Below are 24916 nucleotides of genomic sequence, written 5' to 3' on the forward strand. Positions count from 1 at the left end.
CTCCATGACTTAAGTCCCTTTCCAGATGGAGAATTCCTTTGCTCTTCTGCTCTGGGACTCTGGGCTTCTCTTTTTCTTCATTGTTTTGGGATTTGCTGTCACCTGAGCTGGGCTTTGTAACCCTTTAGCAATGAGTACCTGGGAAGAGTTGCATGAATGGTACCAGGGAAAAACATGCAATAGGGGCTGGGGGAGCAGAACTGGTTTCCCACACATTAGAAGGCAACAGTGTCCCTGTCGTGAGTGCTCCAAGGTCTGCTCCAGCCTGTTTGGGCTTTGCCAGGCACTTGTACTACAGCACTGGAGGAAGCTCTTTGTCCTTTTTCAGTAGAAGCTGGGTGCGTTTTCAGGCTGGGAGCCTATGGCTTTATTCCTGCTAGGAATTGCTCCTGGAGAGGAGAAATCAAGGCTGTTCTTACCTCATGTCCCAAGTGTTCCCATTTGGAAGCTGAATTGGCTACTGCTCAGGAAATGTGTAGGTCCCGTGAGTGCTAATTTGATCTGAGTATGGGCAGGGGACCCTGGAACTCCTGCTCCCCTCACTTCCAGGTGTCTGTACACACCTCTGCTAAAGGCCATTGTCTGAGACTGTGGTTGAGATATTAGATGCCACCTCCTGAGGCTGCACCTTACATCCAGAGCAACTTGTTCACTTACGCTGTCTGGGCTGGGATGTAGCAGGGGAATTTTTCAGGGCTGCCCATGGATTCTTTCATGGCATGTTGTGAAGATCCCCTAGCTGGCACACAGGGCAGACAGTGATGCGAGATGAATTTGGTTTTGCTGCACAAGATTCCTCCTTGCCTCTTAATTAGATTCCTGTGGCCCCCCCTTTCTTGCTGCCCTTGTTTTCTACTGAGCCCCTGTCAGGGAGACCCAGTTGTGGCCATTTGGGGTGATTGCTGTGTTCTAATGAGCCACTTCTGATTCCCATTCTTGTTTGTCCGGTGAAGCAGGAAAGTGCTCATCAGTGGTCTGAGAACTGACTTCTGCCAGCAGTGCCACTCTGCCTGTTAGACCCACTGGTCTGGTTGTGCCACAGAGGGGCTGAGTGGATCTGAGTTTTCCCAAGTGTTCTTTCACCCCTGAGTGCTGCCCTCTCTCTTGCACATCAGCTCCGCCACACATGGGCATGATATTCCTGCCCTGCTGGTGGGAATCTGCATCCTGAGGGACAGGGTGGCTTATCCCTGATCAGACCAGAAGCAGCAAAGTGAGGAACCAAGCTGTTATATTCTCTCCCTCTGCACCAGGAGCTCTAGCTCTGATTGCTCTTCTCTGCCAAGCTAATGAATGGCCTTTTGCCATACAGCTTTGCCCTTTTCCTTGGGCTTGGTCTTTCCCAGGAAGCCCAGTGGACGGAAGGGACCCATGCTGTGGGCTGTGCTTTTTCTCTTGGACAGTGCTGCTGAGGAGAAATGGGAATCCAGGCTGTACATGACCCCAGGCTGTGATCTTCTATTTCCCAACCTTATGTCAAGTTCTGCCTCGCTTAGGTGGTCAAATTGTGTGGATTGAATTCCTGAGACTGAGTCACTGCTGCTGTGTTGAGGACAACCCCTCTGTCACTAGGCAGGTGGTTTTATTTCAGCTCTGGCTTGCAGCAAAAAGCCAAAACTGGGAGGGGAATTGTCCCCACCTTGGTCCCAACTTGTCACTCTGTCATGGTCACTACTCTGGCTTCATGCCCAAGGACTAGGACCCTGAATGGGACCTGCAGCACCACCTTCTTACACCCCTGTTCAGACCTGGCTGTGCAAGGTCTGCTCAGTAAGTGATTCCTTATTGTCCTTTTGGTTTCCTGGGTGACAGCAGACAATCCCCTCTAATGGGCATCTCTTTAGGAGCTCCCGATATATCCCCTCCTTCCCTCTAAAGATTGTGTGGAGCTGGAAGAGCGGCCTTCACAGGTGTATTTGCCTTACAGAGCCCTGACAGCGGGTTGTCGTTCCCTACAGGAGCTGCCACTTGCCCATCCTGCCTCCCTCCCTGCCAGGGTCTTGATTTTGTTCCTCATAGGCAACATCTTACGTGGTCCATCAGCTGCTGCTCCCCGTCCATCTGGGCTCTGTGGGTGCTGTGAGGTGCGTACCTGTCTCTGATGGAGGCCAGAAACGTCCCTTACGCGCTCCTGATGATTGAGCTGTCGGGTGTCTGGATGAATCCTCTTGTTCTGTGCACTCAGTGTTCTGTCAGAGCTGGGGTGAGTCTGGCTGGAGGTTTCTATGGTTTCCTGGTGGTTGCTAAGGAAAAGGCTCTCTTGGCCTCTGGGTCTCGGTGACTTTCTTTTTGCCCTGTCCTAGGCACCAGAGCCCAGCAGAACATAATGCTCGTTGTTTCCCAGCCCACTACAATGGCCAGGGCATAATTTGTGACTCCTGTCACGGCTGGCTGGGTGCCTGCCACTCTTTTTTTCTAAGGCCTCTTTGAAGAATGAGACCAAAGAGCCTTCAAGCAGGAGTTTGTGTGTTTACTGCACTCCCCGCCCCCTCACTTGCTGTTTCCTTTAGAGCTCCCAGTCATTTTAACAATTTATTTCATGCACTTTACATAGCAAGAAGCTGTAGCAACAGCTGTGTCCATGAATCCTCACCAGGCAGCTCTCAGTATATTTTGGTCTGTCTGTGTATTGTCCCTGGCTCAGTTAAATAAATCTCTGCTGGAGGAAGGGACTTTACAGCTTAGTGGCAAAGGGCTGGCAAGTGGGAATATCAACAAGACACTTAGTGAGCCTCTGGATCCTGGAATAGCAGCGCCTCCGGCACAAAGCTCTGCTCCCACCAGCGCAGCCGGGGGCCGGATCCAGCATGGGCTCTTTGTTGCTGTCAGCAGGGACGGCGTCTCCATCCAGCACCAGTGATAGAGCCATGGTTATGGGCTGAAGCTTGGACTAGAAGTGGTTAAAGCACGATGCTGCCCTTGTCACACTGCTGTCCATCCAGGGCTCGGCTGTTAACCATGGTGGGCTCATTTCCACGGGTGCCATTTGGAACCTGGGCGTGGATGTGCTGCCCGAGGCCGTGTGCTCTCGCAGGGAGCTCAGATGGGGTCTGCAGAGTCTTGCAGCGCTGGGCAGGATTCAGTCCATCAGAGCATCACAGGATTGGGCACAAGTTTACTTGTGCGTATGGGATCAAAGCTTAAAATATCAACTGCCCTTTCTCTCGCTCCTGACTTTTCTAAAACATCTGAACAATTTCTTCTTTAGCTCAGTTAAAATCAATCAACCCAACATTTAAATTGTATGTGAATTTGATAAATAAAGACAGGTTACAAAATGCCACACGGAATGATTTTTTTTTAAAGTTTTTCAACTACTTAAGACAAAAAATGTTACAATGCTTGACTTTTCATTTAGTTACATAAATAATTTTTTTATAAATATCTCTTTATAAACAATATATAAATAGCTTTACAACATAAATACATTTATGCATGACATGAATTTACAAACAGCAACGTTATACAGCTGGCTTCATCAGTCTCTTGGAAAAGCACTGTCCCTTGTCTCGGTGAGTGTTTGTATATATAATATATATAAGATAGAGAGCACTTGTTAAAAAAATAACAAAACCAAAACAGTTGGTGCCATGACTCCTCGTACCAAAAAGAAAAACACAGCCACATCTTTTGTCCATTCCAAGGGGGTCTCTGCTTCTCTAGGTGTTGCCTGGGGGATGGCCGTGCCTGGCCGCGCGTGGTAGGAAAAAGTGGACTACGGATTCAAAGCCCTGCAAGGAAAGAGAACAAAGTGCCCATTAGTACTTGCCATGCAGCACCCCTTACCAATCCCCAGCCAAAACCCCTGCCAGAGTAACCCTAGCCTGCAGCTGGGGGATGCTGGACTCGGCAGAAGCCGTCCCTGAGCTTTTTGCTTGTGCTAAAGCAAGGAAGAAATTCACCCTTTGCTTTCTGACTGGTGTTCAGGGCAGAGGCTGAGGGAAGCGGCTGCTCCTCCTGCCCTTGTGTTTATTGGAGTTTTTTTCTTCTTCTGATGGGTTTAATGAGAATGGGTGTGACCTGCCTACATGGGGTACGTGTGTTCCTCTTGGAGCCCTGAGCGGGCAATACTTGGCAATATTGAGGAATCTCTAAATGAGGGAGAAGAAAAACAGCACCCATCCCTCCAGGACAGGCCATAGACCAGCACTGGCATCCTTTGGGTTGTGCTATTCCCATCGCTCTGCAGAGCAGCAGGATGCTGGATCCAGTCCTCTCTGTGCCCAGTTTTGTTACTGCAGGGTGGGCATATCCCTGTCAGTGGGGCAGTGCTGTGCCATGGAAGAAGAACAAGTGGCCCGGGCTGCACTGGTAAGTTCTTCCCAAAGTGTGAGTTCAACTGTGTGTGTCCTGCTGGCAGGGCCAGGCCACAACGGTGCCTCACTGTCCCCAGCTCCTGCAGGGACACCTGGCAGGGGAGGCACTGCCATGTTTTCCCAAACCCATCACTGGGGAAGAGACACTCCTTTGCCCATTGGTTGCTACGCAGTGGCTTATGAAGCACCGTGGGAAGATCTTCTCCCAGCTTCCCATAACTTGCTCAAATACAAAGCTGCAGTTAGGAAAGTGCTACTCGGGGCTGTCACCACACCTAGAAGACACCCAAGGAACTTATGTATTGTTTTTCCTTAAATTAAAAGCACTGGTGCATGGCTGAGACAGGAGCTTCACTAACTCTCCAACTGCAGGCACACAGGGGGTACCCTGCCCTCCTAACACCTATCCACAGGTCACCTAAGTGTGTCAAGCACAGGGGGCAACTGGGAACATGTGGCTGCACCGGAGCTCCTCCTGCATCCTCCCCGGAGCCTACGGGTCTAGCTCAGCTTAGGGGGAATCCAGTTTGACCTGCTGCGGGAGCAGCTGGGGTCTCTGACCCTTCTGCAGGGCAAAGCAGCAGCAGGGCCGGTGCATTCCAGGCGGGAATGTAATAAGGCCAACTTTGGGGTCCTCCTCTTTGCCCGCCAGCAAAGCCGGGGGTTGCGAGGCTCAGCGGGATGAACACCTGCAGTCCGGGCCGCTGGCATCTCGCGTTCTCAGGGCAGCGCATCTTCCGCACGCCCCGCGGAACCGGAGCGCGGCCCCATCCCGGCCCCATCCCGGCCCCATCCCGGCCCCATCCCGGCCCGGCCGCGCACTCACCGCCAGAGGTCCCTCAGCATCCGAGGCCGCTCATGGCGCCGATGCGATCCAGCTTGAGCCCGAAGCAGCCCTTGCCCAGGCCCTTCTTGTGGAGGCCCTTGTGGCGGCGGCCCGGCGGGTCCTGCAGCAGCCGCGTCCAGCCCGCCCGCGGCCGCGCCTCAGCCCGCGCCTCCCGCGCCTCCCGCGGGCCCGAGCCGCCGCCGCCGCCGCCGCTGCGCTCCTTGTCCCGCTCCTTGTCCCGCTCCTTGTCCCGCTCCGCCGCCTCGGGCGGACCCGCTGCTGCCGCCGCTGCCGCCGCCGCTGCCGACCCGCGGGAGGCCTGTGGGGAGGAGAGGGTCAGAGCGCCGCCGTCCCCAGCGATCCCCTTTAGTGTTGGGGACCCCCCGTAAGGGACGCGCAGAGGGGTCAGTGTATCCCCTCTGCGATGGCATTGGGTCCGTGCCCGGCAGCGCGGTCCATCGCGCCGCGGCTGTGCCCAGGGCATCTTCCCCCCTCCCTAAATCTATGCTCCCTTCCCTGGGGTCAGAGCATCCCCCTGATCCACAGCATAGCGTTGTCTTCCTGCCCTGATCACTGCATTTCCACACCGCCTCTCCAAAGAGCTGATGGTGCTGCATCCCTCAGCCGTGCTGCTGTCACTATCCTGTCGTCCCGTCCTCCCCCTCACCCAGAATCTGAAGGGGCCTGTAAACTGGTAGTTCCTTTCCTTTCTGATCCCTTCGGTCATTGCATCCCTCACCAGTTTACAGACCTCGTCAGATTATGGGGAGAAGTCCTGCCCCACAGCTCCCCCTGCACCCCTCCCTTGCAGAGTGTCCCCAGCAGTGGTGGGGAGATCAGGATTCCTCCTCCCTGCTGCTCCCTCCCCTAGTTAATGCTCTCTGTGTCCTCCCAATCCTCCAATTCTGACCCACAATTAGAGGGACACACCTCCTTCCTTTCTGTGCCCCCATCTCCCAGGCTTCTATCTCTCTCCCCGCTCGGAGCTGCTGCCCACCAAGCCCTGGAAATGTTCATCCTCATTCATTTTCCCAACAACCCCCTGTATCAACACTTTTTCCTCAGCCCGCACCCCAGTGCCTTAGAGACACCACCACTCCTATGCCGCCGCTGTCCCGGGGCACTCCTCAGACCGTGTCCCCGACTCTATGCCCAGACCTTGGGGCAGTGCCACCCAGCGTCGGCGGCCTCGGGCACATCCCTCCTCTTCAGCATCTCGGCACAACCGGGTCCCTGGGACACTCTCCTTTGGGGTGCCCCTTCCCCATGGGACACGCGGGGAGGTGGCGGCCCCCTCCGTGCTCCTGCCCGGTCCCCTCCGTGCCCCCGCCCGGCCCCCTCCGTGCCCCCGCCCGGCCCCCTCCGTGCCCCCGCCCGGCCTGTTTGCTCCGGAGTTCCCGGAGGGCTCTGCTCTCGCCCCCTGTCCCACCGTGCACCTGCCGCCTGCCCCGCTCCGCCTCTGCTCCCCCTCCCCTGTGCGGGGCACAGAGGGGTCCCCAGGGTGACTCCGGGGAGCAGCAGACTGCCACCCTCCCCTGCCCCGGTCCCGCGGGCTACGGGGCACACCGCGTCCCATTCCAGCCTCTGGCTTGCGGCTGATGTCTCCGGACGTTCGGGACAGCCTGCAGAAGCCGGGAGTCCCCCTTGCAGTCAGACGGCCCATGCGGAGAGAAGAACCCCTCTTTGCGTTGAATCTGGCACCCCACAGTCACCCCACGACTCCCCCTGCGCCGTTAGGACTCTGAGCGGGACCGGGAGAGGAGGAAGAGCCGGAGAAAGCTCCAGCCGTACCTTCTGTGGGAGCTGAGACGCCGGCTTCGCCTCCAGCCTGACGGAGAGCAGCGCGAGTAAAAGTCCACCAGCCAGCAAGGGTGAGATCTGCATCCTGCGGGGCCGAGCGGGAGGGGGGTCGGGGGGGGCAGCGGGGAGCCGAGGGCAGCCCCGGGGAGAGGACGGGACCGGCGGGAGTCAAAGTTCAGAGCGGAGCCCCGAGGTCCCTCCTGCCGCCCGCGAAGTGCCGAGCTAGTGAACTTGGGCTGCTTTCTGCTTCATTCATTTTATAACCCAACCTGCTCGGTGATGTCATCTAAATACCCAGGTCCAACCCGGTCTGCACTCCACAATAGCAGGAATTCAAAGTGGGGGGTGGTGGTATCCCCTCTCCCCCGGCAGTAACAAATGACACAAGGCGACCAGCTCGGGGAGCCGGAGACCCGAAAGGGAAAGAGGGGGCCATTTGGCTCGATGCCCCCGCCCTCCCCCGCACGCCCCCGGACCCCGCTGCAAACTCTCTGCCCTGCCCTCGCCGGCTGCCCCGCGGCCCCTCCGCTCCCCGCACGGCCCCGCCGACCTCCCGCGGAAGAACACGGGCCAGGCAGGGGGGGTGGTCCCGGCGCAGGATTCATCCCAAAGGACAGGGATGAGTCAAAAAGCACCTTTATTTATTTTTTTTTTCCCCACATCTAGGATTAAATCAGAAACTGTGTGTCCCCCCCCCCCCCCCCCTCCAGGTCCCTGCTTAGCAGGAGCAGGGTCACTGCCCTCCGTGACAGGGACACTGGGGACACAAAGGGATGGAGGGGGCAGCGGTGCTTCTTGAGGGCACCTAAGTGGGTCTCTGGGTTAGGGGGGCTGACCTACTCTCTCTCTGCATTTGTGAGGATCTGGATGGTGTTCCTGGCCATGGCGATGGGCTTTTCAAGCCCCCGGGGGTGTCCTCTGCAGGGCACAGTCAGTGTCACAGGGTCCCTTCTGGGAACAGGACCTCACTGCCTGACCCACCACAGGGTTGCACAGCCTGGCCTCCCTCTGACCTGCTCCCGGAGCTAGAGGGTACCGGAGAAAGGTGCGATCCCGGGATTAACCTCAGCGGATCGCAGGGCCTCTGAGGAGGCCCCTTGTTCTCAGCTTTCCCTTTGCCTGGCTGGCAGGGCAGGATTTGTGCCTCTGCTGCTGCTGGGGCTGCTGCTGGGGCAGTTCAGGAGCTCTGCTGGCTTTTTGCTGATGGAGCTGAGCACTGTCCCTGGCCCTCTGGCCGGGGGGAATGCTCTTACTGGCATGAGGCCAGAGGAAAGACGCCCCTTTCTTTGCAGAAGCATCCAGGGCTGCATTGCATTAAGCTGGATTTGCACCCCAAATCCCTTCCCTGAGACCAGGGAAACATTCTCTGCTCTTTCCCCTGTCCCTGGGGTCTGTTCCAGTCTGGTCCTTTCCTCCAGCTCTGTATCCTAGTCTCTCTGGGCTCTGCTGCTCCACGAATCTCTGGGGAGCTGCCCCTGCTGGGGGACCATGGCTCTTTGGGGGTCCGTAGTATCCCTGCTCAGGAGCAGGGAGATGTTTTCTCCTCCACAGCTCGGGCTACTGGGCACGGGACACTTCAAACGAGATTGGCTTTTCAGCTTCATGTGAATGGGAGCTGGAAGGAGAAGGTCTCGGTGTTTTTTCCATTGTGCCTGCCAGGTGGAGACAACTTGGACTTTTTTGAGTGTGAAGCTGTGCTTGGGCACTTGTCTGCGTGCAGGCAGAGCGAAGTGATGGAGTCGGGATTAGAGCCGACCCCGGGTGCCAGAGAGCCGTGGGTGCAGGCAAGGAGCAGAGAGAGGCCCCTTCTCTCGGGGTTCAGCCCGTGTCCCACACCAAGAGTAGCTGGCATGTGACAGCTAGCCCTGTCCAGGGTGCAAGGAATGGGGGGCTCTGCACCACCTCCCCCATCAGCTAGGCTTCTGCAAGGGGAAAGGAAGCAGCAGCTGAGCCCTGGATCTCCACAACCCGGGGATGTCGGGGTGCCCGAGGCCACCAGCAGCTCAGCAGCCCCCACAGAATCCTGCCATCGCCACCCCGGTTGCGCTGGCTCCTGCCCTGATGCTGGGAACAGGCTGCCCCGTGGCTACTCCCGGTGGACCCGGGATGGGGAAGGTGACGAGGCAGATGGCTGCGGAGGAATGTCACGGTGTGGGCAGGAAGGGCCGCCTCGCTTGCCATCAGCCCCCCTCGCACGCTGCAGCTCGTGGGGTCGGTACCTGAGCCGCTCCAGCAGCCCCTCGCCCCGGAGGATTAGAGCATCGCCACGGATGCCACAACGCGCTCAGGTCTCAGCCAGTGCCTGCCCGCAGGAGGCTCGTCCCTGCCCTGGGGTCTCGCCAGCGTGGTTTTCATTAGTGTGTTTTCTTTGTCACACTGTGCAGAGCCTCGGGTTTGAGGCGGGGAGAGGGGGGGCTGTGCTTTATAAATCCAATTAGCCTTGTTATTCAAATGACTCTGCCGAAGTCGGAGCCGGGCGCACACAAAGCCTTAACTCAAACCAGATCGGATCCGTTGGGGTGGAAAAAGCTCAAAGCGGGGAGCAGAGGTGTGCAGGAAGGGGTTAAGAGTGTGAAACCCTTTTGCTTGGTGGGGTGGGGGTCGGAAAGCTTTTAACCCTTGAAGGGATGGGCCTTCATTAATGCACAGCCCTGTGGGATGATCACCCAGGGTGAGAACTGGCAGACTCAGGGCTTGTGTGGAAAATGAGAAGTGGAGGGATAGGGCTGGACTCACAGGGGTCTTCCCAGGCATCGGAGAGCAAAGAGGATCCTGCACAGCTGCACAAAGAGGGATGGAGACCTGTGGGGTGGGCAGGAGGGGGTGACACCCCTCCCCACTGCTCCCAGGGGCCCAGAGAGAGCCAGAAGGAGAGAGGGGCACCAGGGCTGGCCTGTCCCTGAGAAATATCAGTGTCAAACCTGGATTATGGAGAATGGGCTGCTGTGGGGATAAAAATGGGGAGATGCTGCTGAATCTTGGCAAAGTGGGCAGAGCCCTGAGTATGGGGACTTTTGTCATGTAGGAGGTGGAGAAGGGAGCAGAGACTGTGCTGTGTGGTGTGAGAGGGCACACATGTCCCCTGTCTGAGGATGGAGAGGGATTCATTAAAGTATGACCACTGCCAGCATGATTTGGAGAGTAGGAGGAGATGGGTCATGGGGATATGTGTGACAGCAGCACGGAGTGTTGTGGCCCCATCACAAGGAATGGGTGAGCGATGTCTGTGGTGAGGCTGTATCCTCCTGGGCAGCAGTGGGGCCCTGGCTCTCCTGGCTGAAATTAGGAGCCAGGTTCCAGGCACCTTCTGGAGGATGATGTGAAGAAAGTTCACAGGATAGAAATGTGGACTGAAATCTGAAGTAAGCTCCGACAGTAGCAGTGAACAGGCAGTGATCCATCTCCTTCTTCTTCATCTCACTTATCTTTAGGGAGCATGTTTCTTATTGATTTGGGAAATCACTGGCCAGATTTATGTCTCTTCTGCTGCCTTGGGCCAAGAGAGCATTTCCTGACCAAGAGATGGATAACCCTAGGATGAGGATTTTCAGCTGATGCCACGTGAAAGCCAATCACCCCTTTGCAAAAAGAGACATCAGAATGCTGAGTGCATGTGATGGTGATGCCAGAGTGGCTGACGCTTTCCCATAACTAGCGGCCAACCCCAAGAGTTGCTGGTTAAGAACCATCCCAGGTGTTGGGACGGAAGAGGCACAAAGATGGAGCAGATTTTAGGATAAGGGATCTACTTGCCCTCCAGCCCATCATATCCCAGGAATATGACGTGTGCTGTGTTCACCAAGAGTACATCACCAAGGGTTTGATGTGCTGCAACAGGAGATTTTAACAGTTGGTTTTCTTTTTTTTTACAGGTTTTAGAGTACCTCTCTATGGGTCTGATAATAGTCAGCTCACTAAGAAGCAGTTTGAAGAGAGATTTCAATTTGATTATTGGGACGGATGAGCAGCCTCTGGTGCATGCAGGGGACTACGTGGTCCCACCTCGGTGGTGATGTACCTCCTGAGGATGCTTTGAAGAAAGCTTTCCTGGGGAATAACCCTGTAGCCCCTGAGGCAGGAGCACTGTTCAGCACCCCAGACCTGGCCACTGCTAGCCCCCAGCCCCAGCAGCCAGCAGGTGGTAATGGGGGTGTGGTGGCTCTGCACACTGGGATGTGATGCTCCTGGGGTGCTGTCTGGAACACTGATGGAGATTTTGGCCTGTTTGAACACCCCCGGTGTTTGTTTTGGATGCTGCTGCTGAATGAGGCATTACAGAAAACACCATGCGATTTTCCATTTTCCCCTGTCTCCTTTGGGTCTGGAAGAGGGCTCTGGCTGAGGATACAGGCATGGCCAATATCCCCTCTTCCAAACTGGGACGGTGATGGGCAGATGCTCCACAGAGCTGCCCTGATGGGGCAGGCACAAATGACACGTGCTGCAAAGGTTAGAAACCAAGAGGGTTGCTCTGTGCCCTCCCAAAACCTCCCAGACTGGCAAAGCTGAGGGGAAGAGGACAAGCCCCAGGCAGAGACTCACAGATCTTCGCTAGTGAAGTGCTGATATCCTGACAGGCACAGTGAGTTTTTCCCCCAGGGCTTTGCCTTTTGGGATTTGCCATTTCTCCTGGGCTTCCTAGGAGGCTACAGTCTCCTCCTGATATTCTGGGTGTTTTTCCCAGGGCTCTAATGGGATATCTGTGCTCTGGAGCTAGGATGCCTCACCGTTCTGGTGGGAGCGGGAACACAGTGTCTCAGGGTTTTGCTGAATGTCAATAAAATTAAGCAATTCTAACACACGGGTGACGACACCACGAGCCTCCCTCTGCATCAGTCCTCAGAGGATAAGAATTACACGGCCTCCAGCTCCTGGCAGCCTCAGCTCTGCAGCTGATGTAGGGGCAGGTTGTTGGGATTTTCCAAGCTAAATGCCACAGTCGTCTTTGTACTCCTTTTTTCAGATGCCTTCCTGCCAGAAACAGGGACCTGGCAGTGTTTCACCCACAGCTTTGGGGTCCCAACATCATCCCAGGCTTGTTGGTTTTGGCACTGAGCATCCCTTTGGGAACAGGAACTGCCTGATCGGGTGATAGCCCAGAACAGCCACAGGATGAGTTACTGATATCACATTCATCCCTGCAAGGAGCCATGCCATGTGCAGATCCCGAGAAAGGATCCAACAGGCCTGTGGGGATGGACCCCCAGCCTGTATCCAGGGAATCTCCATCGCAGTGGTGGAGCCGGATGCCACTGCTGCCTGGGGGGTTGGATGTCTGTGCCCCCGTGTGCTACGTGCACGCCCAGGCCGGGTGAGCAGGTCCTCACGAGCCCCACGGCTCTGGCGGCAGCACACGTCCTGCTTGGCAGGAGCCTCTCCCACCTGGTTTGGCTGTGCAAACCCCCGTCACCTCAAAGAAGCCACCAGCAGCAGCTCCCTTGCAGCCCCCTTGCCAGACACAAACACCCTTCAGCTCCTCTGAACTGGCTTCCTGAGAACCCACTCCAGGTGGTGGGAAGTCCCTTTTGGCATTGGTTCCTCAGGACAAAACTTCTGGGCTTCCCGAGTGTCTGCCTGGAACCCCTGGATGTGGGAAACCCCGGGGGGGCGTTGGGATGCAGAGAGCCAAACATGTGCTGGTCTTGGCGGTGCTGGTGGTCAAGCCTTTGACTTCCTAAAAGGAAGCGATCCCACTGTGATCCCACCGAAGTAAAATTTGGGCTTTTTGCCTCTTTTTTTTGTTTTGTTTTGTTTTTCTTTTTGTGAGGTAGCTTGTGCAGGTGCCGGTTGAGGAGCACTGAATGACCCCGGCTGGGGCAAGGGGGCTGGCATTGGAAGAGGAAGATTTCAGCGCCACCAATGGTGGGGCAGCCTTGTGGAGGCAATAAGGGTCTGGCTGGGTTTTGGCCATGCCTGGGAGCAGCTGGTGGCTGCTCCTGCGGCCCGGGAGCATCGCCGGCTGCAGGGGGTCACGGTGGCCCCGCTGCCACCCCACAGCAGCCAGGGCTGTGGACGTGCAGGGCTCCACAGCCCTAACCTCTAGCAACCAGACAGAATAACAATGCCGGCCTGCTGAGGCATAATGGCCGGTGTTTGCTTGAGATACAAAGGCAGGGAGCTTTCACATGAGGTAATACTGATAAGTTGCGCTCTCAGTCAGTGCCCCGCCTGCCAGACGCAGCGGGGCCGGCAGCAGCCCCTGCCTGCCTTCACTGGGGCACTGCCAGACGTGCCCACCGACCCTTCTGCCCACGGTCCCCACTGCAGCATCGCCACCCCTCGCCCTCGGCGTGCCATCCCCACTCGTCACCCATCCCCAAAGGGGGCTGCTTCAATCTCATCCTGGTATGCGGAGTGGGAGATGCAGGGGTGGAGATGAGGGCTCGTGGGGTGAGTCCCTACCCCTGGGAACTGCATGGCAGTGCGGTTCCTTAGTTCCTGCCTTTCTGGGAAGTATCTTTTCCACCTCCCTGGGAGCATCAGAAGGGGTTGGAACTCACTGCACCTCCCTTGTCCCACATGTCCTAAGCCCCTCGGCACGGCCCTGCTGTCCACAAGCTCAGGAAGTGCAGGGCAGCTCCTTTCCCAGGTTTCCTGATGTGACCTGTGGAGCTTTGGTGTCATCCATAGCCAGTCTGAGCACCTTTGGGAGGCTCAGTCCTACCGCTGGAAGGTCTTCCACACTGAAAACGGAGGGAGATGTTATAAAAGAGAATTGACCATTACAGCAGGCAGAACTACTGAGGAAGAGACTTAAAGGTAGCTAAAAGACAAATCCAGGTGACCTGGGGCACTAGCCCTGCCCCTACCCTGGCTTCTCACCTCCTTCCTCCACTGCCTCCTTCACTTGCTTCTTGTCTGCCTGTCCCTCTTTGCTGGGGTCCAGCTCTCTCTTCCTTGACTGGACAAACAAAGCCAAGCCAGACCTTGCCCCTGCCTGGGGTGAGTTGCAGATGTTCCTTCAGGCAATGAAGGAGATGGGAACCCATCAGTCCTGACCTTGGGGGCATGTTTCCCAACCAGAGGTATAGAGGGCTCAGGAGAAGACTGGAGAAGCTGAAGGACGGGTGGGGCAAGACCACATGTGTTGTGACAGAGCAGATGGTATCTACTGTGGAGAGAGATGGTTTTTAGCATATTTATGGTAATAAATCTGTCGCGCTCCCCTTTATCCTCCCCGAGCACGGCTTATGTCCTCCGGCCAAGTGCCCAGATGACTCCCAATGCCTGAGAGACATCAAAAGGAGACAGACTCGGGCTTAATGCTGGGTGCTACTGCTGCAATCAAGACATTTCCAAGGGTGCTCTGAGGCTCCAGAGCAAACTCACAGCCTCGCCTTGCGTTTGACCACATCCTTGTGCCATGTGGGTCTCTCCTGCAGACAGCAGCAGGGAGGCAAAGGCAGAGCACCCCGCTGCCCTCCATCTCTCTGCCATGGCCTGCAACCTGACATACTGTGAGAGGCGACATTTGGGTTTGCAGGGGTGGCATTTCCGTGTGCGGGAAGCCGATGGAAGTGTCAGAGGAACCGTTCTGCTCCCATCCAGGGTTCCCCTTGTTGAGTCATCTCAGGGTGGCTCCAGCCCCTTGGCCAGTCACTCCTGATTAACACTGATGTAAACGAGTGCCGGGCGGGCCCTCACTGCTCACTGAAAGCACAGGCAGAGCAGCCAAAGCCTTCGTAAGCGGGGAGCTCCTGGCCAAGGAGCCATGTGGTGCTCTCACCTCGGCTGAGGTGCCGCAACACGTTCCAGCCTCCAAGTCGGGAAGCAGCTACCAGTTACTGCCCGGGGGAAGATGGTGAGATAATCCTGTGCTGTGGGAAAGCATGCCAGGGCATCGGGCTGGGCTTGCTGCTACAGGACCCCAGGAAATGAGAGTGCAGGGGAAAAATCTGCTCAGGGACCTTTCCCTTTTAGAAAGCTCATGAAATGCCATAGAGGGTCATGGAAGCAGCAGTGAGGCAATGGCTCCCTTGTGTTCAGCAGCCATGAGGATGGTGCGGATTGGAGATGGAGCCAAAGGTGAGACTGAAGCAGTCCAGCCCTTCCCTGGGAGGGATTGTGTTTGAGATCCTGCATGAGGCACCAGCTTGCTGTGATGTTTGCACGTGACCTCTTCCAAAGGGTGTGAGGGATGGGCATGCAGCTGATCCCAGCCACTCAGAATCTTCTGTGTGCCCATGGGGCACTGGGAGGGAGACACGGATTTCCTGTAACTCTCATTTGTCTGGGTCAGTGATGGAGTAGAGCAAAAGAGGGCACAAACACAGGCCCCATCCCATGGAGCAGAGCAGATTCCTAATTCCCTGGCTGCTACCAGGAGAGTAGGGCTGAGACATGCTCTCCTGACCCGCTGGAGATCGTGGCCCCTCGTGCAGCAGGGCCCCAGCTGGAGGCAGGAGGTGAGGGTGACAGAGGCATCCACCCGTGGAGCCGTATCCTTCTCACCACACCTGATAACACCTCAAGCCACAGGCCCCAGTGCCCGCAGCGGCATCACCAAACACCAAATCCTCCCCTCTTCCTCTCCCTTCTGTGGAAGGACCAGGGCACACTGAGGTCACTGCTGTGCTGGTGGCACCACCTGGTGCAGGGGGCAGCCCGGCCAAGCTCCCAGCTTGGCTTCATCCCCACTGGAGTGAAGAAGAGCAGAAATACATGGAGATGAGCTGCTGCTCCCACCTGGCTGGCACAGGGAGGGGGACAGTGGGGCTGGAGGCCCTGGGTCCCCCCCCCATCACAGCTCTCCTCCATGCAGCAATGGATGGCATGGGTCAGCCCTGAACAGCTGGGGATGTGCCACCACCCTGCCTTCACAGAGCAGGTGCCAACCACCTTGCTTTGTCAGCAGCCAGGAGGAAGCAGGGGAGCACACATCCTCCCTCTGACAGGGTGATCCCATGTGGCCATGCTACCCATGGGCCAGCTCCAGCAGAAACGGTCTCTCCCCTCTGTCTTGGGGTCCCGTGAGAGCAGCTGCTGTGTGACTGGTGGCTCTGTTCAAACAGAGGATGGCTGCTCGCTTCCTCTTGGCCAGCATGGGGAAAACTCGCTGCCTCCCAGCCATGCCAGGGCAGAGCTGAGTCCTCACTCTCCTCCTTGAGGCGGCCAGAGCTGCCAGGGTGGGGCAGTTGATGAGCTGGCATCAGTGCAGCAGATCATGGGCAGAGGCTGCTGGCTCTGCATGGTTCATGTGAACGAGACGCTGCCTTTGCTAGTGGCACCCTGGCACTGGGGCGGATGTGACTGTCCTTGTGCAGGCAGGTCTGTGCTTGCTGCCCTTGGTCCACAGCAAAAGCCCGGTACTTTCTCAGGGCAGGTCCCCTCGACCCACCCAAGGGCTGGAGCTGGAGTGGTCTGGGCTTGCCATGGCTTCCTGGAAGCTCAGCAATGTGGGAATGGCCGAGGGGCCCAGCTGTGCTTGGGAGGCACAGGTGATGCTGCACCCTGAGCAGATGTGGCATCGTGGTCTTTAGAGGTGACTGACACCAGGCAACGTGCACACTGATCTGCAGGATGTAGGTAGGACGAAGAATAAGGACCATGGGGCCGGCATCCTCCCCATCCTAAGTGAAGGGGCAGCATGGATGCCTGCTCAGATGTTCCTGCCAAAATGAAGCCTAAACAGAGTCTTTCCCCATCAGAACCCTGCATGGAGACACCAGTTCAGGTCCCTTTGGATCCTTCCTGCATCCATTGAGGAGATTCTCCAGGCAGACAGCTCAAATGGGATTGACTGGGGGTGCCATGAGGACAGTTTATAACTCCAGATTTTCTTTTGGTTGAAATTCTTTGGCAAACGCAGCCTGAGTTTGTAACACCAGGATGACCAAACCACATACTCTCAGTCAGCCAGAGCCTGGGTCTGACTGCCATAAAGCCTTGTGAGAGGTCTGTGGTCACAGAAAGAGGAGGTAATAAAAGTGCCAGCTCTTGACTCTGGTCTCATGTTTTAATGTCACCCTCTGATCCACAGGCTCTGACTTATCCTGGAGGAGGTCAGGCCAGTGCTGCTCAGCACCAAGGGCGGATCACTCCTTGGGTGCCGTCACATGGGTGAGCAGGGGATCTGCAGTTTGCCTGCTGCCCAACTTCCAGTGCCAGGGAGCAGGAAGAGCTCGGAAAACAGGATCCCAAAGAGCTTGGGAAACAGGATCCCAATAGAGCTCAGGGAACAGGATCCCAAAGAGCTCGGGGAACAGGATCCCAAAGAGCTCGGGGAACAGGATCCTGGAGCCTGCTCTTCTCTGCAGAGCAGGTGAGGCCTCATAGGTGCGGAAGGTTTCCCCACGGGGCCTTTGGAGTTGCTTGCAAAGGTGTGAGTTTCCTCGGGGACAACACCAGACTCAGATCTTTACAATATTAGTTTAGCTAGCCTGTGATTTTTTTCAATGATCTGGCTACAAATTTGGCTGAAGCTGGAGCGCTGGCCTTCAGCCGGAGCAACCCATCCCAGGAGGCTCCGCCAGCCCCGGCTGGAAGCAGGTGGCTGCCAAAAACCCCCAGGGCTCCCGCTGGCCGCAAGCCTGGCAGGCCGGGGGCAGTGCGGGTTGGGTGGCAGCCCCAGCCCAGCCCGCGGTGGGCTCCCACCCTCACACGCTGTGCCTGGCCGAGAGGAGCCCAAGGCTGCCCGGAGGCTCCCCTTCCCCCCGGAGACCCCGGGGACCTCCCTCCAAGGCAGGGAGCGGGGCTGGGACACCCGACCCCCTACCTGGGCTCCCTGCACCCGCCCTGTGGCGGAGGGTGTGGAGCGAACCTTCGCGCTTCGCCTTTCTGGCCCCCGCCGCGGCCCGTAGGCGCCGCTGCCCCGGAAGCGGACGGGGCGCTGGGACATTCAAACGGAGCGGAGCGGCCGCGGCGCCGGTGAGCGGGGCGGGGGTCGGGAGCGGGGCCAGGGACCAGGACCGGGTAGGGGAGAGCGGGCAGCGGAGCCCGGCCCGGCGGCGTTCAGCCCCGGTCAGCCTGATGGCAACGCCGCCGCTGCCGAGCCCCGCAGATGGCTGTCCCGTCCGGCCGCTCCGGGCCCCGCAGGAGCGCGCCGGCGGCCCGGGTCACGCTCCCGAAGGGTCGGGGGCGCATGGCAGGACAGGCGGCGAGCCAGGGGCTGCTCCTGATGCCGAGGATGCCTGGGTTCTGTGCTGCCGGAGCTGGAGCGTTGGTTAGGGAGTTGGGCAGCCGGGGGGCGTGTGATGGCCAGCGGTGATCCTCAGAACCAGCCAGGGGACAATAACACGGGCGGGTTTCATCCTGGGCCCAGCTCAGCGAGTGTCCTCCCTCTGCGCGTCCATCCTGGCATTTCACTCGTCCTCGTGACCGTGCCCAGGCGGGTTGCATATACCTGTACCCACCTCTGCCTTCCCTCTGCCCTCTTGAGGATATTTCAATTCCTGGTTGCCCGCAGAAGACTAATAATGAAACTGTAGTGCGTAGGGGCTTGTATCTTTTTCAGTGCTGCAGTTGCTGGCTGCTAGCGTGGTGAAAATTGTAGAAATTATAGCGAGGGCAAGCTGTGAGTATTTGTTCTTTACTGGTAAATAAAGATGACAAATTCCTGTCTCCTGGAACCAAACCATTGTTTGGAGGATAGTCTCACTGGGTTTTATAAATGTTATCTGCTTCTGTTGCATTGGCAACAGGAGAAGGTGATGTATAAAGAAGGCTTGTGTAGACCTACCCGTGTGTGTTTTGTAATAGCTCGGTAGCAGGTCAGTCTATTAGAAGGGTTTAGCTATTGGCCAGCACCAATGGAAAATGTTAGGAACAAGAATTGCAAACCACACAAAGAATTTTTCCTATTTGTTCAGGGATTTTTAATTTTTGCTTTGCATTGTGAGGCCTGCTCACATCCGTGCTCAATTACTTAAGTAAATCCCAGTGCAGTGCGCGTTGTTTCTCCAGAAGGGCCGGAGCAGGCGCGCTGAGGAGGGGCTGGCTCTGCAGCCCTTGGTCCCTGCTGGATAATGCCCCATTCCCAGGGAGGATGTGCATGGAGGAGACTGCCTGGGTGCTTTATGCTCTGTGTAACAGCAGCGAGAGAGAGAAGCGAGCTGAGTAAGGGCAAAGAAAAATTCCAAGTGTTGTGAGAGTAGGGAGGCGAAGATAAATTTCACTTTTGCTGATCTCTGTATTCTGTCCTGCCAACATCCCTGTGCTTGGAGAATGGAAGGGAGAGGTTTAATGGGCACTGTCCTTTATTTAACCTTAGAGTCCAGTGCCCCATGGTTCTGAGACAGCAGACGTGACAGTGAGCCTTGAAATTCTTCGTGTACCAGCTGGGGTGAGATTCAGCCATTCAGCTTCAAACTTGTCCTGACGTGAGAAAGAGGCATTTTTATGAAAACACGCAGAAGCCAGCAGTTGCACTGAGCTGCATTATCAAGAAATACTTATATTCTTCTTTGATTTTGCACACAGCAAAAATCATTGCTATGTCCTGTCTATACGTATAATTTACCTCAAAGTAGCTGAGCATAATTTAGTAGATTGCTTTGCTCCAAAAGCTTAAAAGCTAAAGCACCTGGAAAAGGCTTGAAAGATGCTTGATCTGCTTAAGTTTCATGCTCATGCTACAAAGGTGGAGATGTGATGCCATCTATGGAAACTGGTGCTGGGTGGAGCAGCAGGCAGTATGTCTCTGTCAGTAAGAATTAGGAGCTCTTGGAAGATTATTATTATTTTACTTATGTTGCACTGGGAGGGAGCTCATGGCAAAAAAGACAAGCTGAAGTGGGTAGTCTTGGTGTTTGAAGGAACTGTGCTGTAGAATGGAGACGTGTCAGTCGCTGTGGGAGGGAGGTGATGGGCAGTGTTCACTTTTGACAGCAACAGTGAAGCACTTCAGTAAGGATGCAGTTATTTTTGAAGACTCCAGGCTGGACATGTCTGATAACCACTAAACTGATGCTTCTGGTACAGTCTGTCAGTTGCTGCTTTAATTTTCCTGACTTTTTCAAAGGCAAGGAAGAGCAGATTAGAGGAATCCTGTGTATTTGGGGTGGGACAAAATCCCTGGTTTATGTGGTACATGGACAGGTACAGCTTATGGGCTGTGGTCACTCCTTGGTTATGGACAGGGATTTGGTGCAGGGCAGATGTTGAGTATGTTGTGAAACCCCTTCCCCACACTGGAGTGGGGGAACCAGAATTCCCAGAATTCCTTTCCTGCAAAAATTTTATACTTTTGTGTCTTTTGTAATGGATTATTTGACACTTCGTTTCAGGAAAATAAAGCTTTTTTCCTCTGTGCCTGTTTATAACCCTCTGAAGTTTGGGCCTTCTACTGCACTATGGATCAGCCGGGGCAGGTGAGAAGTCCAGCTTCTGCCCAAGGTGCCAGGGAGGGGCTGAGCAAGGCAGCTGCCCCCCAGAAGAACGCGTACGCCAGGCTCGTGCAAAAGCACCACAGCGGTCGCTTCCAGTCCTACCTGAACCACATTGCACAGAAGATGCAGCTGGAAGAAGGCTTCTTCAATGACCCCAGCCTGGATCTGGACCTGCCTCTGAGGAGAGGCCTGGGGAAGGATAATCCAGCCAGGAATGGGATAAACATGCACAGCTACTCACCAGTCAGAACATCTCACCTGGAGCAGCCCCTGCCTGGGTTTGAGAATGACAAACCCCAAGGTGCTCTGAACAGATGTCCTCTTAAAAAAAATGCCATTGTTCGTCCGGAGGGAGACTTGGATGTAGAGGAGGACTACGATGTACATCAGCGTGGAGCTGCATCTGGCTTGTTAAACATGAGTGACACCCCTGGTGGGAGAGCATCAAACAGCCTGAGACACCGAGGGGCTCTGCAGAAATCTTCTGGTTCTGATGAGAGGGAGGAGGAGGACATGTGGAGGAAGAAGCATAAGAAACGAGGCAGATGTCCTGCCAACACTGATATAGCAGCTGGACACTTGTTGACTGAACAGTTCGGTGGTGATGTGCTGGCAATGAATGCCAGAAAAAACAGTCACTTGTCTCCAGGTCAAGTCCAAGGTGAGTTCACTGTAATGAATTGTTTGGTCCATTTGCTGCAATTACTGTGGAATTGAATGCAATATGTTAGTCATGAATGAGTTAACAGGAGCCAGTCCTGCTCTGTCCAAGTTAGTCAGCCCTTGGTTACCTGTGGGTGGTTTTGTCCTGGTTTACAAGTAAGCCATGTGGCGTGTGCAGATGCCTTCATGTGGAGCCAGCTCGGTGCTGGCAGGACCTAATTCCCTGGGCTAAACCCTGTGGCTGTGGCTGTGCTGCTTCCAGGATCAGCTCAGGTCTAGAAGAGCCCAATTTCTGTGGTGTAGAGTCCAAATTAATAAGACCACTGGATCTAAGCTGACTCAGGGCACAGTCATGCTTTTCTTTGCATTGCTTCTTTGAATCTGGAGTGCTGGTTTGCTTTTGGTCCAGGTAAATCCAATACTCAGGGGCTAAGATGTCTGTATATTAGCCAATTCCTGATACAGAGTGTTGACTCCAGGAAATTTTGCTGTTAGTAACAAAGAGACCACATTTTGCAGTACTAAAGTAAATGTGCCTCTTAATTATGATGTTCAAGGCAAAAAGCCTACTTAGGGACATAAGTAAAATTTTTATTAAAAGAACCCCAGAACACAGTGTGAACAAGGAACCCAAACCAGACAGTTTAAATTTAATTTTTCAGTGTAATGGGTTAAAACTTTCTCTGAATTTTATTTATGCTGAAATACTTCCATAGCCTGATCATATGAGCTACTACTGAAGGAACTCATAAATGTCACCATGTTAAATTCTCTGTAACAAGTAGAAAAGAGATTGATTTCTCAGCTGGGTAAGATCAGCCTGAGGCCTATCACAACTCTTGAACTGAAAATCAAATAACTGTTTAGCTAAATGAGTCTTAAAAACTAAGCCCTAAGACTCAAGAGGGGCAAGTAATATGCTTTTTTCTGGGTTATTTTTGAGATTGTGGCAATACGTAATGTGCTAAAGTTGGTAAACTTCCATGAGTTCTTGCAAGACTGATCATAGATAGAGATTTAATGCAGATTATGGTAAAATTTGTTGATGAGCTTGATTTTTGGGAGGGTTTTTTTTTTTTTTACATGGTTCATTGTAACACTATTTGTTGTGCTAGCCTGTCATAATAGACTTCACTTCCTTCAGCTTTTGAAGCGTAGGAAGAGCAGATGACAGATGAAGAATCTCAAAGGCATACATTTTATATCCAGGAAAATTACAGGTGCCTACATGGATAAAATAAAAATAGCCTGGCTTTCAAAAGCAAACACCCTCAGTGGCCTCTTGCTCTGGCTGGAAGTGGGGTTGCATGAACCCTCTAAAAACTGATTGTTTGTTTAGTGTAAACACTTAAAGCAGAACATGTTGACCTTTGTGTTTGACTTCCCAGGTGGAAAACTCACACTGTGGGAAAGATTATGGGAAAGTTATTTGTTCAGCAGTGACACCTTTCCTCTTGTTCCCCCTGCATGCCTCCCTAGCCACCCTCCTGTGTAGCTGTGGCTGGTTACCCTCCAGAACGCTTGCAGGGTTCATCACTTGGGTGATGAGTTTCTTGGGGAGGAAAGAAATAGGAAAAAATAAATATGTCACTTGTTTCAGAGAAATGTCTTTTCTGCTGTTCAGTCTGAGTATATTTTAGGACTCTTGTTTAAGTGAAATGAAGATTTTGCAGTAGGCAAGTGCTTTGGTACAAGAACTCACACATCACAGTATCAGATTAATATTTTCTCACTTCAAAGCTTGTATTTCTCTCTTGATGCTGATATAAGTCACATTATTTTGCATAGGCAGGTGTCTGGTTTGATCAGTTTAAATCAAGGTTTGTGAAGCTGTGATGGCAAGAATTGCTTCTGCCATAGCAGCAAGGCGTATCATCTTTTCAGGAGTGACATTTCCTCACAAATTAGCTCTCTTCAGACTTTGTAGGCTTCCCAAAAGACTCTTTGAGCTAATCTCAAAGGCAAGCGTCTCTCTTTATACCATTTCATTTCATTGTCCTCTTCTTAACAGCCCTTCAGCTCAGGCTTAGCCGTGGTCAGGTTTGCAATGACCCTAAAACTGACAGAACTGATAGGGAAGGCAGATAGAGTGATTTGTGAAAACTCTTTGAGCGCCCTGGCAGGCTGTGGACAGCAGGGGACTGGTGCCTGTTAATGTTATGTCAGTGGCAGAGTGATTGCTCTAGCCTTAGAGGAAAGCAGAGTGATTTATGGAGCCCCAAGCAGGTATCTCTGAGCCCAGGAGCTTAGTTCTGCTGATGTGTTCCTGTCTGGAGCTCCATATAGAAACTGCTTTTCCTTACTATTGGAGGCTTTGCAGTTGAGGGAGCTGAGTGTGAACAGAACTTCATCGTCCCTTGTGTGTAATGTGACAGTCATGAGACTGCAGGTTGGATTCCCTCTGTGGCATCAGCAGATTTGGGAAAGTGAAGCTGCAGGTAGAGGAATCCCACAGTTGCTCCCTTCTGCACAGTTGTAACCTCTGCGAGGAGAATCACTGTAAAACATCCTGCTCTAAAGTTTCTTCCCAAACTAAACCCAATAGACCAGAAAATAATCCTAAAATGTTACTTTAAATTGTGATGTTTAGAATTTTTAATCTAATACAATTTTCCTCCTGGTATTTTCCCTTAAATCTTCAATGCTCTAGATTCTTTGGATGCTAAAATTTGGTTAAACTTCCTTAAGAGAAAACTATCAAGTCCCTTGGGTTGTTTTCTGGTTTTGACCAAAGGCTCTTAGGGTTTTTCCATTTCAATCCGTAGTTAGTAATCAAAATCTTTTTTCAGACTGACTGAAGTTGCTGTCATAAAAAGGCTTAAAACATCCTTTTTCTTGAGGACAGAAGTGCTGACTTTTTCTGCAGCACCTGTCTGTCACATGCTAGGAGTTGAGATTTGCGTGGCTGCTATGTGGAACTTCAATATTTGTGATGCTTTGCTTTGTCAGTGAGTAGGTTAGAATAAGTGCTGTGTTTTATTTGGAACAGCAAGATTTCGGTTGCATTTTAAATACATGGACTTCCCAGCCTGTTTTTTGAGGGAGAATTGCTGTTTGATAGCACATTCCCACATCTGCTGGAAAGCCTAGAAATCAGACATCTTCAGAAAAGGACTGTCCTTCAAACGTGGAATACCACCTCCCAGCCACACTTGGTTTCAGAGGATCTTGGGAGCTAGAGTACCCGGGAATGAGGTGGCTTTGTTGGTGTTGAAGCGTGGGTGGAGCAGGATGCTGGTCAAGGCTGGTTGCTCTGAGATAGGTTCAGATTTTGCTGGCTGGATATACTGTCTCTGTATCTGCAGACAGCTTCCTTGGAGAGAACACTGTCAGCTTCCCTAGGTATCCTCCTGAGGCTCCCCTTGCTAAAAGCTTCCTAGGTTTATGACGTGATGGAGGTATCTTGCCCGTCTGTTAGGGTCAACATGCCCCCTGAGTTGAAGCAGACAATTCCAGGGTAACAACATGCCTCCTCTGAAACAGTGGAAGATTTCCACAGCCCTTTCTGATTTATTATCTGTCTGACACTTGGCATTTATTTGCCCAGCCTGTGGTACTCAACCAACTTGGGCAGCTTCCACAGAGGAGTGGTGCTGGCAAGCAGGCTGGTGTTTAGCATCAGAGCTTTAAAAACAATTGTTGCTGTTGGATGGTGGTGGTGTGCTTGTGGCTGCAATCCTGACATTTAAAAGGTTCAGGATAGGTAAAGGAAATATCTTGGATTGGCTTTCCCGTGTGTTTGATGGGCACAGCTGCTCAAGAAATACCAGCCTTAATAAGATGGCAAAATCTCAGATGTTTTGTCTTCCCACAGTACATTGCAGTATAATTGTGTGTTTGCCTTTGTTTCTCTGGGGGAACTCTGTAGGAAGAACCACAGCTTCTGCTTTTCCTTTCTTGTAATGCTAATTTGGGATAATGATAATTTTTAGTGGCGAGTTTTCCCATTCTTTTGTGGTGAAATTCAGTTCTGAAGAATGCTGTTA

General features: G+C 53.8%; 2 protein-coding genes across 7 annotated transcripts in view; one reads left to right on the plus strand and one right to left on the minus strand.

Annotated features, from left to right (window-relative positions):
• Positions 1-3331: 3331 nt before the first annotated feature.
• On the minus strand, positions 3332-7128 carry NPPC (natriuretic peptide C). The gene is made up of 3 exons (XM_040074525.2): positions 6934-7128; positions 5143-5461; positions 3332-3731 (listed from the first exon to the last, which is right to left on the minus strand). The coding sequence occupies exons 1-2, from the start codon at positions 7024-7026 to the stop codon at positions 5156-5158; spliced, it is 399 nt and encodes a 132-aa protein (XP_039930459.1). The 5' UTR covers positions 7027-7128; the 3' UTR covers positions 3332-3731; positions 5143-5155.
• Positions 7129-14726: 7598 nt separating this feature from the next.
• The window catches only part of DIS3L2 (DIS3 like 3'-5' exoribonuclease 2), a 185880-nt gene continuing 175690 nt past the window's right edge, over positions 14727-24916 (plus strand). The window contains exons 1-2 of one of the 6 annotated variants that reach the window (XM_040074580.2): positions 14727-14743; positions 20166-20928. In XM_040074580.2, the coding sequence (XP_039930514.1) occupies positions 20232-20928 (697 nt within the window). In that variant the 5' untranslated portion in view covers positions 14727-14743; positions 20166-20231. Of the gene's footprint in view, positions 14744-17743; positions 17809-17984; positions 18104-18159; positions 19855-20165; positions 20929-24916 lie in introns of those variants that run through there. The other 5 variants (XM_040074578.2, XM_040074579.1, XM_058421982.1 and 2 more) reach the window with 5 other exon arrangements.

This window comes from Hirundo rustica, chromosome 10, assembly GCF_015227805.2.
Source record: "Hirundo rustica isolate bHirRus1 chromosome 10, bHirRus1.pri.v3, whole genome shotgun sequence".
In the NCBI taxonomy this organism is placed as follows: Eukaryota; Metazoa; Chordata; class Aves; order Passeriformes; family Hirundinidae; genus Hirundo; species Hirundo rustica.

What these genes read in the sequence shown, in the direction of transcription:
- NPPC (XM_040074525.2), bottom strand. Translation starts at nt 7,026, where the DNA reads ATGCAGATCTCACCCTTGCTGGCTGGTGGACTTTTACTCGCGCTGCTC. An exon ending in CGTCTCAGCTCCCACAGAAG is followed by an intron (nt 5,462 to 6,933) that starts GTACGGCTGGAG and finishes TCCTCCCCACAG; the next exon opens with GCCTCCCGCGGGTCGGCAGC.